Below are 18,970 nucleotides of genomic sequence, written 5' to 3' on the forward strand. Positions count from 1 at the left end.
GCCGCCCGCCAGCAGCGGCAACCCGGCATGCACCGCGCGAGCGGGCGGGGCCTCGGCAAAGGGGCGTGGTTTGTGCGGAGGGGCGGGGCTGCGCCGCTCGCCTCGTGGCCGCGACCGCGGTGCCCGGAGCGCTGCGCGTCCTCGTGCCTGGTCCCGGCTGGCCCGCGTGTGCCTGTCCCCCACCTACAAAAGCCGCGTCCTTACAGCCGTCCCCACCCTCGCCCTGCAGCCCCGCTCTGCTCCACCCCGGCGGCGCCGTGCCCCATCTCAGGCCTTGGTATCCCCCAAGGGTCGGGGCCGGGACGTGGAGTTCGGGGGGAGCCCCGCGGCACTACCCGGCTCCTCGGCCCGCTCCTCACCCGCACATCACCTGGCGCAGGCACGCTAGGCCGAAGGCTTTATTTAAAAATCGAATCCACACAACATTATCATACAATGAAAAAAATCCTGCAGCATCACGCCCGTCCCCGCTGTGTGCTGCGGGATGCTCCCGCTCCACACTCGGCCAAGTTACAAAAGAAAGAGAAAAGGAGAAGTTCCGAGAGAGCAGCGTAATGTCCCCATTTCCCCCCCGCCACTCCAGGCCCGGCGGGATGCAGCCTGGAGGCCTGAGGTAGCTGGGGGCCCCGTGCCCTGCAGCAAAGGGGTGGCTCAGCTCGTATTGCTTTGTGGGGCCGGGACATGGAAGGGCAGGTTGGAGCGGCTGGCTGTAAGGCCACGGGGTCCTGCACGTGGTGTGGTGGTGTCACCCCCTCTGCTATCTGGGGTGGCCGTGCTGCTGGCAGGGGGTCTGGGCGCTGACATGGATGGATGTCACCACTCAGACGCTTCTGGTCCCCACTTGGCTAGGCAGCACCAACCACTGCCTACAGGGAGATGGCTGACTGCCCCAGCACCTGTGAGGCCCACACGGCTGTCCCTCCCCAGAGCCAGCCCTGGACCCATGAGGCAGCCGGGTGTGCAGGGCCGAGGGCACGGCTGTGTGTACTTGTGCACCGCTCTGACCCCACCACAGCACGATGAGTGGGGGGCTGGGGTCAGAGGTCCCCCCTGCCCTGCCAGCCCCCTGCTCCAAGGCACAAAGTTTCCCGGCTGGAGCTGGGTGCCACCCCTACCCTGGGGACAGAGGCATGGTGGGGATGCTCGCTGCCGCTTCAGGGCGTGCTGGCTGCAACCCGACCCCTCTGTGCTGCCCCTGGGTCATCCTGTGCCTCTAGAAGCAGATGTTGCCCAGCAATGAGGTGAGCACCTTGCCCAGTGGTTTATTGCTGGCATGAACACAGTGATGTGCCAGGGCAGCACAGCGCTGTGCAGGGCAGCCCAGCAAATCTTCTCCAGGCACTGCTCTGCACAGGGCACTTTGGGGATGCAGGGCCTGGAGCCCATCACTGCCCCATCCTGCCACCAGCACAGGCCCTCCTCACTGCTGGTCACCCCCCAGCATGGGGCTGTGAGCTCTGCAGGGCTCAGAGGGGGCAGCGGCTTTCCCCAGTGGGGCTCAGCACCCCACAAATGAGCCCCAGGCAGCAACACAGGCCCTTGGCTCTCACGGTGTCCAAAGGCACTCGATGCTCCCATGTGGGCCGGAGCCACGGGAGCATGCCTAGCACCAGGCCCCAAGCTGGCCCAGCAGCACCAGCAGAGCCAGTCCCGGCCCTGCCTTATCCCCATGGCCCCAGGTTCCTCACAGGGGGGGCTGTGCTGCACCACTGAATGCGTTAAGGCTGGAGAAGCGGCAAGACGCGAAGGAAACCCAAATGCTCCCAATCTGCCAGAGCTGGGTCAAACAGTTCAGATAAATCTGTGCAAAAACAAAACTAAAGGGTTAGAGACCACCCCAGTGACCCCCCCAAGCAGCTCTAATAAATACACGTGCAGTTTGCGGCTGGCATGAGGCCGGGCAGCCCTCGCTCCCAGCCCCAGGGGCTCCCTCGGCGGCGATGCGGCTCTTGGTCCTTCACTGCTGGAGGCGGCTTTCGGGGAACGCGGGGGATGTGTGTGCTTCGGGGTGAATTTTGCACCATTTTATTGTGTGTCTTCTGAAAAGGCTGCACCAAGCTGGGTCCTGGCTGACAAAAGGGGTCTCTGCTGCTGGCTGCTCCCGCTGTGGCAGCTAATCAGTGCCTGGGAAGGAGATGGGCAGTCAGGGGCTGCGGAGTAACGAGCTCTGCCCGAGGGTCCCTCTACTGCCCGAAGACCCCGAGGCTTCATGGCATGGCTAGAAGGCAGCAGCACCCAGCAGCATGCCCTCCCGCAGCACCCGCGATACTCACCATCCTCCTCCCAGCCCTCCGCCACTCCTGCCAGCTCGTAATGCTTCTTGCGCAGCTCTCCCAGCTTCTGCCGCTCTTTCTGCAGCTGGTTTTCCAGCTCCAACACTCTCACCTTCAGCACAAAGTGCACGTTGCTATTGTCACCCCATGTCTTGGCAGCATGGCTGCTGTCAACCAACCCCAAGCCCAAGGGTCCTGATGTACATCCCACCGATTCTCTGGCAGCAAAAGGTCCCAAGAGGGGACTGAGCTCACTTGTGTGAGGGGGGGGGGGGTGGGGGAATGCTCAAGGAACAAATGGCTCCTTGGCAAGCCCAGCCTTCACCTTCACACCCCAGGCTTCCCCCACAAGCTCCTGGTGCCCTGCTGCCAGTTTCACTCAATTTCTACATGCTCTGCACGAGCAGCACACCCCCAGTCACGTGTATGAGTATCTGCCCTGGGAGTGGGGGAATGGCTGAGCTGAGCTGTGGTGCTCCCCTCCCCAGCACAGCTTCGACTGTCAGCCCAAACACACAGGACACACTGGGGCTGCGTTTCCAAAAGCCCAGAGGAAGCTCCTACCTGAGAGTCCATTTCTTGGCGCTTGATCTGCGTTAGTGTCATGCTGGAGAAGTCCATGCTATCTGCCGAGGAAAAAAACACCACTGTTGTGGGCCGCTCCTGCAGCTCGACCCCCTGCCCAGCACTGCAGGCAGAACCCACCCTGCACGTGGCTACAGCCAACCAAATGCCACAAGCACAGGGGGCAGAGATCTGGGGGCAGGCCCACAGCCCCACACTCACTTTTCTCCTCAATCTGTGACTTCCCAGACTTGGTGGAGGCCACCACGCCAGCCGTGGCCTGGTTGACGCCCCGAGAGGCTTGCTGCAGCTTGGACAGGTTGGCGCTGTCCTTGTCTGCCTTCACCTGCCAGAGCCGAGAGGAGAGCCGTGCTTGTGGGGCACCACGATCCCAGCTGAGGACCTGGTGCATCACTGAGAGCCCCAGAGCACAGCCAGGGGAGCGGGGCATTGGGCCCCTACCTTGGAGGCTGCCACCAGCTGCGCAGTGCTGGCTGCGATCTCGTGGGAGCAGACCATCAGCTCCTCAAATTTCCCTTTCCCTTGCACCACCAGGTCAGCAGCGTCCCTGCAGGAGGACAGGGAGATGCTGGAGCATCCTTCGAGCCGGACCTGAGCTGCTACCGTCTCACCTCTTGCCCTTCTTGCCTTCTGTCCCCTCCCCTGGGGGACAGCAGGACTCTGCCACCCTTCACATGTCATGGTGACACTTACACCACGACAGTGACACTTACACCATGACGGTTGCTCCCCAGCCCACAGCCTTGGAGGCGGAGATGAGGCCCTCCGTCCAGCGAGAATTCCTGGCGTAAAACTCCTTGGGGGACGCTGCACCCTATTGGGGGGGGGACAGGAATGGTCACATGCTGGGAGCAAGGGGAAGTATCCACACCCCAGGGTGACAGGTCCCCAGACCTCAGCTCTTAGGATTTTCTTTGGGCTGCGGGTGGGAATGGGAGTGACACCTAACCTCATGTGTCACAGGCTCCCCTGTGTGCCATGCTCCCAGCATGAGGACTGCCAGGATGGCACTCACACCCCCTGGGCACATAACGGAGACCCAGGGTGTGGTTCTGGGCTGGCAGCCTCAATGCTGACAGCTCTCCCAGCTGGCAGCCTGCTCACCCGTCCGCTCTCCACAATCTCTCGCTGCAGGTCCTTGGATGCCAGGACGAGCACCTGGATTGCCTGCATGAGGCCGGTGCAGGAGCCCAGGATCCTGCAAGATAAACTCCAGTAAGCTGTGGAGCGGGGATTCCCTGGAGCTCTGCGGCAGACACCCACTCTGCAACACCGGGGCTCATCATGGCTCCTCGGCTCCTTCCCACATCCCTACACCCTTCCTCCTCCTCTCTTCACACCAGCATTTAAACTGCATCTTAACCCGTGTGCCCCATCACCACTCACCTCTCATTCACTTCCAGTTTGACCCCAGTGTCACCAGCTCGAGCCTTGCTCAGCATCTCCTGGAAGAGGGGCAGAGTCGTGCTGAGCTTCCTGCAGTGCCTGGCTGCCATACCTGGCCTCGTGCAGGTGGCACAGGGCGACCCTGTGGGGCAGCCCTAGCAGCACAGCTCACCTCGATCCGGGCGGCTGCGGTCTCGATGGCTGCTGATGTAGCTGCCATCTCCTTGTCCACCAGATCACCCAGCTCCTCCTGCTCCACGTCCAGCCCTCTGGGTCGCAGCTCCTGGGGACAGGATGGAGAGGAGTGCCCAGGGGTGACGCAGCCAGTGCCACCATCCTGCCTGCTAGGTGAGGGCCACTGACCCCTATCCCCATTCCCCACTTCCACTCAGGGTGATGCCCATGCACCCACCTCCCCGATGGCGCTGATCCGGCACAGGCAGTTGGTCACTGCAGTGCAATTGACACTTGCCACGCTGCCTGGGTCTTGCAGGGAGCTGAGGTAGCTGATGGCCTCACTGCCGCACTGCTTGCATGCCTCCAGCAGCCCTGTGCAGGCAGCAGGAGGGGCTGAGGGGGCTGTCTGTAGGAATGGGGATCCCCAGCCCCCATGGATGGCAGCACTCACGGTCAGCGGGCTCCATTGGGGCCATGTGGGAGGTAGCGCTGCCTTGCAGGATGGTGTCACTGATGAGGTGGGCAAAGAGGGCCACACAGGGCAGCAGGGTGCTCACGTCTACAGGCACAGAGGGTGAGCAGCTCAGCTGAAGCAGCCCAGGAGCCCTTCTGGCTCCCACATTTGCTTCCCCCCTTCCTTTCGGGCTCCGCAGTGCCTTAGCTGTGTGTCCCAGCCCCAGTCTCTCGCCCTGCATCATGCAGGAGCTGCCCTCTCACACAGCCAAACCCTGCCTCACCTGTGCGGTTGGCAAGGTATTTGCTGTGTGCGTCCTGCAGCCTCTCGATGCACTCAGAGGCTGCCGATGTCCTGGACAGGAGGTAATCTGCAGGCACAAAGAAACAGGACTCAAACACGGGGCAGCACCTTGCCACGGCCGGGCCATCCCCGGGGAAATCAGGTTAGAATCAGGGCCACTCTTCGGGACACGTTGCCTTCAGCAGGCACCGGGGATCTCACCTGCTGAGCCGGTGCAACTGATGTGAGCAGGGTCCTCGAGGCGACCGAGGGCATCCTGCACCATGCGCTCTGCCTCCTGTGCGCTGCTCTGCAGCAGGGCAAACTGCTCCTCAGCCCGGTGCTGCTGCAGGGTCCGCTCTGCACTCTCCTGCTGGGGCAGCACTGGTGTCAGGGTCCCATGCTGGCTGTACACCCTGACACCCAGTGCCACCAAACCAGGGCTAGGCACAGGACAATGCAGGGATGCCCATGCCAGCAGTGCTCCTGGGGTACCTTATCTTGCAGCTGCATCTGAAGTGTCTCCAGCTCCTTCCTGCTACTCTCCTTCTCACTGCTGAGTGCGTCCCGCAGCTGCTGCAGCTCAGCCTGCAGGGCTGCCATCTCTTTGCCGTGCTGCGCTGCTGCCTGGCTCAGGCTGTCCCGCTCCTGCTCCAAGCCTGCTATCCGGGTGTTCTGCTCTGCTCCCTCCTGGCCAGGCACACAAATCCCATCAGGGCTGTGCTAAAATCATGGCCAAAGAACGATCCCTTGCATGTGGGGAACTGCTTGTGGCTCATGGCCCAGGCCCAGGCACTGCTCAGTGCACCAGAGTGCACAGAGCCATAGGCAGCGCACAGCCCTGCATCACCCACATCTGGGCAGCCCGGTGGTGCCCTTGCAACATGAGATGGTCTTGCACGAGGCCAGCTGAGGCTCCCTGGGGTGCCATTGTGCTTCTATTGGGTGATGACCATTGTCATCCTGATGCACAAGAATATGAAGGGCTCTGACCCCCCTGCAGCCTGTCTGCCCACCCTGGGAAGGGCAGCTCCACTCCCTGCCCGCTCTGGAGCCCAGAGACCCCTGCACTCCTGAGTAGCAAAGGGCCATGTCGTGGTGGGCATGACAGACCCTTTGGCATGGCAGAGTATGCAGAAGCTGTGACACGAGGGCACACTGCCTGCAAGAGCTCTGCAGTGGGCAGAGCCACGCTTTCTGTCAATCTGTCAGTGGTTACAAGACATGCAGGTGAGGGCTGTCTGCTGGCTCTGAGGCAGGCTGCAGGGAGGTAACGAGTCCTCTCTGCAGGGGGTCCTGTCCCCTCTGTCCCATGAGCTGCAGGAGGCTGTGTGGGTGCAGCCTCACACCCATGAGCGTTAACCTCACAATATGATCATGAAACCCACCTTGATCTGGAAAAGACTAGGGCACAATGCTGCTTGTCAGCCCAGTGGCACCTTCGTGGGCAATGTCTTGCCTTGCCAAAGCACTGAGTCAACAGGAAAAGGGAAACCTGCCCCTCAGCTTGGGGGGGGGTGAATGCCCTGAGTCCCATCTGAGCCCGAACAAAGGTCTGGGGCTGGGCTCAGAGACTGCAGCAGGGTGCTGACAGTGGGCTGCAGCCAGGCTCTCACCTGCATGCTGGTCTCCAGTGTCCCCTGCAGGACCTGTAGCTCCTGCTTGCTGGCTGCCAGCTCCCGCTTCAATGTTTCTAGCACCTCTGCCTGCTCCTGGGACTGCAGAGAGGAGAGAGGTCACCCTGAGCTGGTCCCTGTGGGGTTCCGGCCCACTGCTGAGCCCAGGTCCCTCTTGAGCATAACCAGGGGACCCCAGCCCCGTCCTCACCAGGCACCCTACTCACCTTCCGCTGGGACTGCTCGCTCACCCGCTGGAAGGAATCCTCCAGCTCCTTCTTCTCCCGCTCCACATCCCCCTGGGCCTGTCTTGCCACTGTCACCTGCTTGGTCACCTCTGCGTTCTGGGGACGGCAGCAGGTGCTCAGCAGCCAGCCCTGGCCGGGTCCCCGTGCCCAGCAGGTGGCTGCAGGCCCACCTTTCGCAGCAGGTCGGCGTGGTTCTGCACCAGCTCGCTGTACTTCTCCTTCAGCTTGCTGTACCGCTGCTCATTCGCCTGCGCCCTCCCTGCCACGCGCAGGGCCAGGTGAGTGCTGGGTGCACCCCGTGGCCCATTATCACCCTCCCCAGGCCCCCTCCTCACTCTCGATCTCTGTCAGGCTCCTCTGTGCTTTCTCCGTGTCCTCCCGCTGTTTCTTCAGCTCCTCCAGCTCCGTGCGCAGGAACTCGCTGTCATCCAGCGCCTGCTGCTTCAGGTGCCGCTGCTCGGCCAGCTCGGCCTCCAGCTCACTGATGCGCCCACGCAGCTGCAGGCTGCGCCGCTCGCTCTGCGGGCACAGTCATGGCACTGTCCAGCACCCGGCAGCCCCAGACATGCCATCCTGAGCTCAGCCAGTGGGTAAGGCACACTGCAGATCCCACAGGGCCCTTCCCACGCAGCCAACCCAGACAGACAGGGATTGGAGCCGTTGGGTGTGGGAAGGTCATGGATGGGGTCAGGCGTGGGGTGGCTGCGTCCTTGCCACTCCACACTGCAGGGACACAGCTGTCACTCCCCACTGCCCTGCCTGTCCTTTCACAGTGGGAGCTGCCCCAGGCCCACCACAGTCCCCCAGGCTGGTGCTGGGGGTGTGCGACCAGCACACGGCACGTGCCACCAAGGGGCAGTTACCCACCTCGGCCTTGAAGCTCTCCAGCTCCTCCTTCAGAGCCCCAATCTCCTTGTAGAGCTGCTCAATCAGCCGGTCCCTGGGGAGGAGACAGCAGACATCCCATCAATGCTCCTGGCTCCAGGGTGTGGAGACGAGAAGGTCCCCACAGCACCACTGTGTCCCTGGGGACAGCTGAGCCCATCCCTGGCTCCTGCTCTACGTGGTGGTGCCTGTAAACAAGGAGACCTGGGGCTCCTGGGACTGTGTGCCGAGATGGCCCCAGTGGGGACACGTCCTGGAAAGAGGCCCAGTGTCAGGAGCAGCTATCGGCACGAGGACTCACTTGTCATCCTTGTTCATCCCGTTCTGGCTGTTGAAGTTGAAGGGGTCGCTGCTGAACGAGCTGCCGAAGATGTCATCGAACTTGTTGTCAAACAGGCTCTTCAGGGAGAGAAGCACAAGGGCCTGGCTGAGCCCCACTGCTCTTCTGCGAGGCGCAACAGAGCCCGTGGTCCCCAGTGTCCCAGGCTGGTGTCCTGCTGGAGCCACACACCAGGTGGAGGGCTGCTGCCTGTACGTGCTGCTTGCCCGGAGCCCCTGGGGGGCACCTGCAGTCCTTGGGGCAGGGCCCCAGCGCCATTTCACACACCTTTCCTTCCTAAAATGCCGAGTGCCCAGGGAGAACCCTTCACACAGAGAAGCTCTTCACAAAGAGCTCCTCTCCATGCTCCATGCCATACCAGCACAGAGAGCTGCACAGCAATGCTGGGAAGCAAAACACCTCCAGGCAGCCATCACTGGAGGGCACCAAACTATTCTGAGAAGCACCGTGGGATGAGTTCAGCCTGACTCAGACCTGGCAGCACCCAGGCTCTCTGCTGGGCATCCAGCAGCCCCCATCAGCAGCACGCAGCACCCACAGTCCTCACGCTGACAGTCAGTGCTAAGAGCTCACCATGGCACAGTTTGGAAGGAGAGCCCTGGGTGTAATGGGCATGGACACAAAGGACAGCATCGTCCTCTCCACAGCCACGGGTAGTCCTCAGAGCTTACCTGTGATGCTGTTTCCATTTCCACCAGGTCCGTGATAGGTTCGCTGTCGGGTGAGGATGCCTCAGCGGGGATGACCACCACAGGGCTGATGTGTTCCGACAGTGCCGAGGCTCGCAGAAAATTGGGCGGGTTCTGGGGAGGGAGGAGAGTGAGGCCAGAAGGTGTGAGCCCTGTCCTGCACAGGTGTATGGGGCACAGTGGCTGTGGGAACTGGGCACAATGTCCTATTTAGAAAGTCATTTCCCTCCTCATTCCTTCCAGCACTGCTGCCATGAGGAGGGATCCTGGAGCCCAGCCCCAGGGACATGGCCAGGGAGCAGCTCCATCCCACAGTGACCGACTCGGGGAGGATGCAGGGATGAGCCCTGGGCTCTGTGAGCCCTGAGCTGCCACCATTCCCAGGAAGCCAAGCAGGTGGCACGTGGCACTTTTTGGACATGTGCCATCACGCCTTGCTGCTTCCGGCCATGGGGACAAGGAGAGCTGGCGCCAGCCCTGTGGGACCTCACCTCTGGGAGCTGCGGGATCTGAATCAGACGCTTGAAGTACTGCAGGTTACTGGAGCGATAGAAGAAGTCCTTCAGCCTGAAAGGGGCACCGGCTGGTTAAGGAAGGCTCTCCATGTGCCACTACCCCAATTTCTTGTTGCTGCTCCTATACATCCCCATGCAGGCATCTTCACATATCCCACCTGACAGTGTCACCATGCCATGCTGGCAGGGATGGGAGCGCACTGCCACCAAACCCATAGCCGCTCTTGGAACACCCCAGCCCCTAGAATCCCACCACTGGCAAAAGCTGATGGACACAGGCTTTCTCACATAAACCCAGGATCTGATGAGCAGGAAGAAGGCCCTAAAGCTGCAAACCATGGGAGGTCAGCAGCACCGCTCCCATGACAGCCCCACTGTCAGCGGTCAAGGCTGCCTGTCTGGAGGCCACATGGCAACAGCACCTGCAGTTCTGTGCACAAGCATCTCCCCCACAAGCAGCCCGCCTCCCTTCTGGACTGATTTCCAGTTCTGTCATCAAAAGGAGCCTGCAATAAGTGCTCTCCACCCTCGGTTTTACACTTGGTTTAAATCAAGAAGAAAAGCCACAGCTGGGGACATGGTGTGGCCCTGGAGATGCTGGTGGCTCCTCTCCTCTGCAGCCACCCAGCATTAAGCCTGGTGCCACATTCACTCCAGGTCTGTCCTGGGCACTCAGAGCCTACGCCTAGCCCAGCCCTGTGCTGATGGCTGCACCTGGTGTTTTCCCCCCAAGCACTGCTTTGCAGCCTCTGACCTTGAATCAAGCTGTCCTACTATCCTGCAGTCTCAGCACCGTGATGTCCTCCTGCAGCTCTCTGCAGTCGGTTTTTGTTTCTGCTACCCTAAATAATTGTGCACTGGAGGTCAAGGCACTTCCCTGCTCACTTGCTTTCCATCTCATTTAAAATACAGTGAGGAGCACCAGTTCCAGCACAGTCACTGGGGATTACCTCGAGAAACCCACTGGTATGAAGTCTGACTGACTGCCTCCTGCTTTTTGAACAGTTGCTAATCCCGTGGAGACTTGTCCTTGCATCTCAAGGCAGCTTAATTGTTTTTCTGAGCTTTTGGAAACAAATGTGTTCACTGGTGCACCCTGTGAGTTCCTGGGTAACTTATGTGGCTTGGCTCTGGCTGTTTGCTCCTATACTTCTATCTGCTGCTATTAAAATCTCCCTGCTACTGATCTTTTAAATGGGGGCATTCGTGCCATGAGCAGCTTTACCTCCTCCAGCTGCAAGCTGTACCACAAAAGGACATTTTTTCCCTCTCAAGAGCCTCCTGCTTGGCTGCATGACCTGACGTTGCAGAGGATGACACCTCAGTGACACCTGAAGGTATCCTCTTTTCGCCACTCCATTCCCACAGTCTGCCTTTTTTAGAAATCAAGTGCCACTCAGGGAAACCTCCATTCCCTTTTCCACATGCCCAGAGACCACAAACCCGTGTACCCAGGGGCACACCAGACCCTGCTCCTGCAGCAGCGCCTCAAGCTGTGCCCACGCACTGCCTGAAGGATATCAGCTCTGGAGAAAACCTGCTGTGTTCAGCTCTCAGCCCTGGCTAACTGGGCACTGTCGGTGCCAGCAGCGCTGCACGGACCAAACCCTTCTCGTGAAGCCGGGAAGGGAAGGACCGGGTGCTCCGCAGCGACAAGGAGACTTTCATCTCAGCACCTCAAGTGCAAATTGCAGTTAAAACTGCAATTAAACGGTTTGAGGGTTTTAAATCACCAGCTAGCACTTCACGTGAAATGCCATTAGTGGCTGAATGCCTCTTTAGAATGAATAATGCAGTTATCTGGTAATTCAATAGCAGTGGATTAGGCAAATAGAGCGAGTTCTGTGGAGAAAGCAGCCCCACTTCAGGAGAGCTGCTTCTGAGCAGTGGCAGAAGATTCGATGAGGGCTGATTTTGGAGCCTTGTGCCAGATTCATGTATTTCCTCTGCCTGCCTTGCTCAGCTACCAAGCCCGAGTACAGAGGGCTCCAGTGCCTGCAGTGCTCCCTGCCTGGACCTGGGTACCCGGACATCACCTGCAGCAGGTGGCAGTCCCCACTTACTTTCTGAACTGCTCCAGGAAGCGGTCCCGGTGGCCCTGCAGTGTGTCGGCTGGTAGACCTGCGAGAAGAAGCGGGTACAAAGCTCACCCCGTGTCCCCATCCCAGGAGGGGCATGGCTCTGGGTGCAGCCTGTGAGCGTGGCCATGTGGGGATGGGTGTTCTGCAGGGAGCTCATCCTCCTCCCAGTGTCTCAACGCCTTCAGCGCAGCGTCCCACTGCTTAGGGACTGACTGATGGATCAGGTCCCCAGAGACGGCCCTGGGCAGTGCTGGGGCAGGGAAAGGCTTTAACCTGGCACGCAGGAGACTGCTGCTGCAATCCGAGGTCCTCAGGAGATGCAGCTGTCTCAGCTTGTGCACACCCTGTGGCCTCCCTGGCCCTTGCAGAGCATTCCAAAGACTGCTTCCCACCCCAAAGGCACTGAGGGTACTCACAGGAACTCGGGAACAACTTCAGCAGGAATTAGGAGCCCCAGCCACACACTGGCAAAGAGCTGCTTGTGTACAGGGTGCCGTGAAGCTGGGCTGGGGGCGCTGGGTGCCCAGCGATGCTCCACACATGGCCCACTGGCTCCCCAAGGTCCCCAGGAGTTCCCAGTCCCCACGGAAGGCACTGAGGGTACTCACAGGAGTGGAGCTTGAAGAGCAGCTTGACGGTGTAGTCGTAGAGGTGGCTGCAGTCCAGGATCACCTGGATGAGTGGGGCCAGGCGGCACTGCCCTGCCGCAGTGACCGACACAGAGCGTGACATGTCCAGGGAGCTGAACACTGCCGGGAAGGAGAGAGCCTTAGAGAGAGCAGGAGACCTAACTGACAGAAGTGTGGGCTTCCCACCACGCTCCTTGGCTCTTTGAGGCACGATTCATGGCTCAGGGTGATGTGTGGGGTGGGCCAAGCTACTGCTGCCTAAGCAGGAGTCTCCATGTGTACCTACACAGAGCACTAACACAGTTGTGTTACCAAAGCACTCACTGAGGTATTTGGGCACGTGGCGGGAGCTGGAACTCAGTGGATCGAGGCATCCAGCATCACAGCCTCCCGTTTCCACACTGCATCTGAGTGCATCTAAATCATCCTCGTGGGCAGGGGAGTGGCCAGGCAGGGCTGCACCCTGCATTGCCAGGATCATGAGGACATTGGCTGCAGCAGGGAAAGGCCAACCTGGGGAGCGATGTATGGCAGCTAGGAGGGACGGCTGCTGCAGCCCTGCTAGAGATGTGTCCAGGGACCATCTTCAGGCTTTATGCATCCCATGGAGGACTTGCCCCGGTGCTGCTTTAATGTATCCCAAACTCAATCCTGCTAGAGTGTGCAGAAGCGCATTGCAGTTCTAAGTTTCGAGATTGGCTTGGTTTTAACTCCCTCCCTGCTTCCTTCCCTGCGTATTCTCACACCTTTTCCAGCTGCAGCACACTGCAAGCACCCGGGGGAGCTCTGTTCGCTGCTAATAAAAGCCAGAGGCTGTCACAAGCCCACAAGGCAGAGAACAAACTCAGCCTGGAGAGGCTGAGGAGCCTGAGGTGGGGAGGTGAAGCTGGAGGCATGGGGGGAAGCGGAGCTACGCAGTGCTGCCGGCCCCACACATTCCCCAGCACTGCAGGAGCGCTGCAGGGAGGCAGGCACAGCTTTAACACGGGATCACTTTGGCTAAGAATAACTCTGGGGAAGTGCATGGCAAACAGATGAGCTCAGACACCCTCAGACAACTCCTTCCTGGATCTTACGCCACACCATGCACACCAAACCCAACACAGTGGGGCACCAAGGGGCTTACCCGTCTGGAAGAGGTTCAGCTCACACTCCAGATAGTCAAACATTTCCACTGTCAGCTGGAAGCTGGGGAAGAGGGGTGAGAAAGGTCAAGCAGTGTCCCCAAAAAGCACAGGAGCCACCGGGTGCCACCTGTGCCACCCCGGGGACACACAGATGCAGCCCAAAAGGGACGTGCCAGCCCTGCTGGTGGCTCTGCCCACTCCCATGTTAATGCCAGGCAGACATGGTACCATGGAGCCATGTCCCAGCCACCCCTTGCCTCCCACCTGCCTGCACTCACAAGTTGTTGACATCGTTCTCTCCTGCCTCGTCAAGCTGCCGGTCAGACATCTGCAGATTGCCGGGGAACCGGGGGTTCTGAAGGGAAAACAACAGTTGGGAAGGGGCTGTAGAGGGGCTGCAGCTTCACTGCAGGAGGTTGGGGCAGCTCAAGGCAAAGGGTCCCTGGGGTGGGCTCCTTGGGTCCATCCCAAGATCCTACTGAGCAGGGGCTAATGAGAGGTCTCCTGAGCCCTGGGTGAGCCAGACCGGAGCCCTCATGCTCCATGGAGCCCAGATTCCTTTCAGCAAGTAAAAAAAAAAAACTCTCCTTGGGCTTAGAATCTGCTGGCAGGAAGGAGATGGGGCTCCTGCAAGGCACCATGCGGAAGGTGTAGGGGAAGGGGCAGCCATCTGCTCCGAGGGTGAAGCCTCCTCAGGCTGCCCACAGTGGTCCATGAAGGCCAAGGCTCCAAACAGCTGAATCAGGGCTATGGGTGTGGCCTGGCTCCAGAAAACATCTTAACAGCAGAACTCGAGAAGAAAGAAAGCGCCACAGGTAGCAAACTTGCCACAGCCAATTACTTTAAGGATTAGAGCACTTGAACCCATGCAGGACAGTGTTTGTGTACAAGACCACAGTGACGTTTCGTTTTGTGGTTGGAGGCACGCCTTTAGTTTAATGCCACAAGCATAAGAGAATGTCTGCCTGAATAATGAACTCCATCAATGGTGTGCTGCTTCCCAGAGCCCTATGCACTGCATTCCTTTCCATAAATACACTCCTCTCACCTCTGGCAGCTGGCTCCGGCTGTGCTGTGCACAGGCACACTGGCACAGAACTGTGAGACCAGGAGCCAGCCAGCTCCAGCCACATCCTCTCCCAAACCCAGCCCAAAGGAGAGACCTGCACAGCAGCTCAGATCCAGAGTCCCAAAACAAGCTCCCGAGGCAGGCACGCAAGAGATGAGGAGAAAACATCCCTGCTGTTCTGCTCCCCCAAGTGCCCAGGAGCACGCTCTGAGCACCCCGTGCTCAAGGCAGTAGGTTCTCAAGTGCCAGGGAGGGCAGGCTGGGGACACACGGTGATGAGGATATCATATCCTCAAATGGTTTGGGGTGGAAGGGACCCCAAACCCCCCCCAGCCCCACCCCTGCCGTGGGCTGGGTGCCCCCTCAGCCCAGGCTGCCCAGGACCCACCCATGGTCTGGGGCAGCTCCAGGAATGGGGCACCCACAGCTCTGGGCAGCAGTGCCAGCACCTCACCGCCCTCTGGGAGAAGAATTTCCCCCTCACATCTGACTTGAATCTCCCCTCTTTTAGTTTAAAGCCACTCCCCTTCATCCTATCAGTATCAGACCATGTAACAAGTCGCCCTCCATCATTTTTTAAAAGCTCCTCACCTTGGTGTGGAACTCCATCTTGGTTCTCAGCAGTTTGAGGTAGATGCTGCACAACTGTCCGTAGCCCTCACTCAGGTGGCCCTGAGGACACAAAGAAGCTGGTCACACCTGGGGCAGGCTGCACCTTCAAGAAAGCCTTCTCGCCTGGCTGTGGGCAGTGACCCGAGTGCTGCCTGCCCAGCCCCCTGCCCCATCCCGCTGCCGTGCTGCTACAACAGCAGTGCTCACCAGGCCAGCACCTTCCTCATCCTCCTCCTTGTCACTAGTGACATGCTGCCACAAGGGCTGGCCAGGTGCCCTCCATGGCAGGTGTGTGGGCTGGGATGCGGTATGCAGGAGATGTCTGTGCCCCCCCACCGCTCGTGCATGGGCTGCAGGCTGGCGGGCATTGTGCCAACAGCTTTGTATGGACCTGGGAAGGGGTGGCAACATGGGATGTGGTCGCCACCTTCTCATCTCTCTATCTCCTACTGCAGATTTCAGGGCTGCTTTTGACTGTCAGAGTTCTGACATTAAAAAAGAAGGAACATTATAGAATCAAAGTATATCCCAATTGGAAGGGATCCAAAAGGATCACCCCTGGCTCCACACAGGACCACCTAAAAACTAAGCCATATGTCTGACAGCCTTGTTCAAATGCTTCTGGAACTCCAGCAGGCTTGGAGCTGTAACCAGTGCCCTAGGGAGCGTGTTCCATGCCCGAGTAATATTTGACTTTGCTCAGTGTGTTTGATTTTGACGGAAGTGGATATAGAACGCGACCTGCAAACCCAGTCAATTCAAGGCACTCACTGTCCTGTTGAGTTGGAGCTCAGTTCGAGCCACCTCCCTCAGCCCTCCCTGCTCTCCCCATGCCCCTCTCCCTGTCATTCCAGGGACATCTTTCACTGCGAGCATCATCCTCCACCCCGCAGCTCCCAGCCCATCTCCCGCAGCCGCCTTGCCTGTTCTCCTGTTCCCCTGCTGCCTGATTTAACCTACTGTAGCTGGAAAGAGGTCACTCATGCTGCTGTGAGTATTTCTTGCTATAAATACTCTCTCTCATTCATCCCTCTCTGCAGCATGGTGAAGCGAACTGAGCAGACTTAGTGCTTCTAGGCCAGATGGCTCCAGGGAGGTGCTGAGCTGGCGGTCGTGGGCAGTGTGAGGGACACTGTGTGTCCCCGGTGTTCAGCACTGTGCAGCCTGTGCTGAGGAGCCGGCCCCGATTCACCCTCCCTGGGGCATCTGTGGAGTCGGACACTTACCCACATCCTGCTCATGTCACTCAGCTCATTCTTGTACCTCACAGAGTCCTTCAGGACCTGCAGGGATGGAGAGGAAAATAATCAGCAAGTGACGGTGGCATGCAGGGCAGTGAGGGCGAAGTGAGCATTATTTTAAGTCACCAATTAAGCTACGGGATGGGTGTCCTGGACACGTTACTGACTCTGCAGCCACACTGCTGCCCTGTTGTACTCCATCCCCAGGATGCCTCTGTCTCCTGTCCATGTACAAGGCAGAACTCTGTGTAGTGGCTCCTGTATGCATGCCTACACCCCGAGCACAGTGGATCCCTTCCGCACCAGCACTGCAGCCCAGGGTGGGTTATTCTGTGGGACTTGGCATGGTGGATTTGGGGCAGATTGGACCTGGGAAGGCACCTGCAAAGCAAGTGGGAAGGGATGCCCGGGATGTTCCCCGCCACTTGTCACTGCTCCTGGCTGTGGGAGGGCATCACCCTGCTGACACACCCACTGCTCCGCACAGAGCCCTGGGAAGAGCTCTGGCCCCAGGCTGGCTGCTGAGCTCAGTCTGCTGCACTGGGAGGTGTGGGGGCAGTGGTACCGGACCTTTGCAGGACATGGATGGGGAGCAGTTAGGGAATGGGGGACAGATAGTAGTGCCAATTCCGGCACCCGAAATTCAAGGAAAGGGTCACGAGCCTGAAGGGTGATGATGAATATAAGGTTTCCTTGCACAGCTGGGGGCACAGGGCAGCACTCACGTTTGAATGGCCGTCACGGAGGAGCTTGTGGAAGACGTGGCAGAACTTCCAGCAGAGCACAGCATTGCCCGAGAGCGGCAGCCGGTTCACCACTGACCAGAAGGTCTGTGCCCCCTTCTCGTGGTGTGTGCCCAGGATGCATGGTGGAGGTTGGTCAAGGAAACGGGAATGGATGGATGGAGGTCACCCCGCAGTCGGCTGGCTGGTCCAAACCATGCATGATTTAGCATGGGGTACTTTGGTATTAAACACAGGGTCCAGCACAGTGTCTGTACCCACCCCTGGGAATTCAAGGGGACAGGAGGATGAGCCCATGGAGCCAGGCAGTGGAGCAGTGGTGCCAAGCACTGCGCACGCGGGACACACTGTCCTTTCCCAACCAGCACCTGCAGAGCAGAGGGGAGCGGGGCCATCACTGTCACACAGCCAAGCCCTGGGCACACGCTGTACCAGCAGCAGCTCCGCACTGCTGCCCCAGGAACCCAAAGACAGAGGCTGCGGGAGAAGGGAGAGAAAAAAACATGGACAGACCTCCGGGAAGCTCCAGCTGGCAGGGAGAGGCCCTCGGGATCTGTCCATCCCCTCAGTACCCCAGCAGCCAGATCAGCACCCCCACAATGCACTGCCTCGCCGTGGCCCCTTTTCCAGGCAGCCCCAGCCAGCTCCCACGCTTGCTTGTCCCATGGCCAACTTTTGGAAGGATATTTCTGGCATGTTTCTCCTTGACAGCCACTTCCTGTGTATTAATAGCCTTATTGATGCTGACAGTCTGAAAAACAGAAGCCATGGGGGGGTGAGATGGGAAGGGCTCGGGTTGCCCCAGTCCCCCTGCTCTGCCAGCACCTGTCGGTGCCTGGGTCGCATCCAGGCCCCCGGCCCGCAAAGCAGCCACTGCCTTGTGCCAGCTGGATGCTGCCCATTCCCGGATGCCTTTCTGGGATGTGCCTGGCATCCGCCAGGTTCAGCTGCTGCCAGGACTCATTTACTCAGCATAATAATGATGCAATTAAAGCAGCGACCACAAAAGGACCCTCTCCTGCCCTGGAGGTGGTGGGACAGGCAAAGGAAGGCAAATCTCTCCCGTGACCTTGGATCATGGGCAGCAGCCAGCAGCTCCAGCTCTACTTTCTTGGGCGGGCTGAGCAGAGAGGATGCTTTGGGCAGGATGGGAAATCCAGCACAGGGACGCTGAGACCACCGTGAGATTGCAAACATGTGCCAGTGCAGGATGCTTTTGCCTCATGCACAGTGCTGGAGGAGGGCAGCAGACTTACCCCCACCAGCTCACCCCGTTTCCCACTGCAGCCTCCCCGCTCCAGCTCCAGCCCTGCTGCCACTCAGTGCACTCTGGCCCTGCCACACACCTGCCCCCAGAGTCTCTCTATGGCTCCCAGCCCTATCAGAGCTGGTACAATGAGCCCACCATGCGCTCATGCTGCTCTCATGCTCCCTGCCAGGAAAGCATGGTTTGCAATGCAAATGTTGTGGACCTTGTAAAGCCCACACTGAGAAGTGTGGGTGAATGCTGAGCAAGAAGCCAGAGCACTCTCTGTAGCCTATAGAGAGGCAGTTGCAGGAGGTGTTTTCTTTGCAGGATTTTGAGCATTTTTTTAGCTCTATCCTATTTCTGCACCTGCTTGCTCAAGTGCACAGCAGGGCTGGGAGCTGCACTGGGGCTGGGAGATGCTCTGGCTCTTGCAGGCACCCAAACCATGAGGGACTGAGCCTGCTCCCAGCCCAGCACCCTGCCACAGCCAGCGGTCAAACTCCAGCAGGCAAGGGACCCAAACTTGCATCTTGCTTGCAGAAACATTGAGCACCCATTGGACATCAGTGCACTGGTTTTCGCACTACTTCATGAAGATCGACACTACTGATGAGAAATAGGCTGGCTCAGTGCTGTGAGAAGAAGCTAATTACTGACGTAAGTCAATTAAAGCAGTGGGACTGACTCCAGTGCCTTACTCACTGACAATCCTTCCTGCATCCCTGCAGTGCTCTGTATCTCCAACATGTCCTTGGAGGGGAGGCAGGAC

General features: G+C 59.2%; 2 protein-coding genes across 4 annotated transcripts in view; both read right to left on the minus strand.

Annotated features, from left to right (window-relative positions):
* POM121 (POM121 transmembrane nucleoporin) overlaps window positions 1–1,601 on the minus strand; it is a 12,610-nt gene extending 11,009 nt beyond the window's left edge. Inside the window, exon 1 of the mRNA XM_021416102.1 lies at window positions 1,551–1,601. Within this exon, the coding sequence (XP_021271777.1) occupies window positions 1,551–1,601 (51 nt within the window). The remainder of the gene's footprint in view (window positions 1–1,550) is intronic.
* The window catches only part of HIP1 (huntingtin interacting protein 1), a 34,111-nt gene continuing 17,152 nt past the window's right edge, over window positions 2,012–18,970 (minus strand). For 2 of the 3 annotated variants that reach the window (XM_021415767.1, XM_021415769.1), the window contains exons 2-31: window positions 17,640–17,703; window positions 16,935–17,077; window positions 16,195–16,251; window positions 14,948–15,028; window positions 13,566–13,642; window positions 13,287–13,348; window positions 12,140–12,280; window positions 11,514–11,571; window positions 9,427–9,502; window positions 8,918–9,049; window positions 8,208–8,305; window positions 7,889–7,961; window positions 7,357–7,540; window positions 7,192–7,280; window positions 7,001–7,117; window positions 6,774–6,875; window positions 5,653–5,847; window positions 5,380–5,530; window positions 5,159–5,245; window positions 4,873–4,980; window positions 4,657–4,793; window positions 4,417–4,527; window positions 4,245–4,303; window positions 3,963–4,056; window positions 3,572–3,672; window positions 3,300–3,405; window positions 3,060–3,183; window positions 2,838–2,899; window positions 2,274–2,385; window positions 2,012–2,124 (exon numbers count right to left, since the gene is read on the minus strand). In XM_021415767.1, the coding sequence (XP_021271442.1) occupies window positions 2,114–2,124; window positions 2,274–2,385; window positions 2,838–2,899; window positions 3,060–3,183; window positions 3,300–3,405; window positions 3,572–3,672; window positions 3,963–4,056; window positions 4,245–4,303; window positions 4,417–4,527; window positions 4,657–4,793; window positions 4,873–4,980; window positions 5,159–5,245; window positions 5,380–5,530; window positions 5,653–5,847; window positions 6,774–6,875; window positions 7,001–7,117; window positions 7,192–7,280; window positions 7,357–7,540; window positions 7,889–7,961; window positions 8,208–8,305; window positions 8,918–9,049; window positions 9,427–9,502; window positions 11,514–11,571; window positions 12,140–12,280; window positions 13,287–13,348; window positions 13,566–13,642; window positions 14,948–15,028; window positions 16,195–16,251; window positions 16,935–17,077; window positions 17,640–17,703 (3,012 nt within the window). In that variant the 3' untranslated portion in view covers window positions 2,012–2,113. The remainder of the gene's footprint in view (window positions 2,125–2,273; window positions 2,386–2,837; window positions 2,900–3,059; window positions 3,184–3,299; window positions 3,406–3,571; window positions 3,673–3,962; window positions 4,057–4,244; window positions 4,304–4,416; window positions 4,528–4,656; window positions 4,794–4,872; window positions 4,981–5,158; window positions 5,246–5,379; window positions 5,531–5,652; window positions 5,848–6,773; window positions 6,876–7,000; window positions 7,118–7,191; window positions 7,281–7,356; window positions 7,541–7,888; window positions 7,962–8,207; window positions 8,306–8,917; window positions 9,050–9,426; window positions 9,503–11,513; window positions 11,572–12,139; window positions 12,281–13,286; window positions 13,349–13,565; window positions 13,643–14,947; window positions 15,029–16,194; window positions 16,252–16,934; window positions 17,078–17,639; window positions 17,704–18,970) is intronic. The other variant, XM_021415768.1, reaches the window with a different exon arrangement.

This window comes from Numida meleagris, chromosome 18 (assembly GCF_002078875.1).
Source record: "Numida meleagris isolate 19003 breed g44 Domestic line chromosome 18, NumMel1.0, whole genome shotgun sequence".
In the NCBI taxonomy this organism is placed as follows: Eukaryota; Metazoa; Chordata; class Aves; order Galliformes; family Numididae; genus Numida; species Numida meleagris.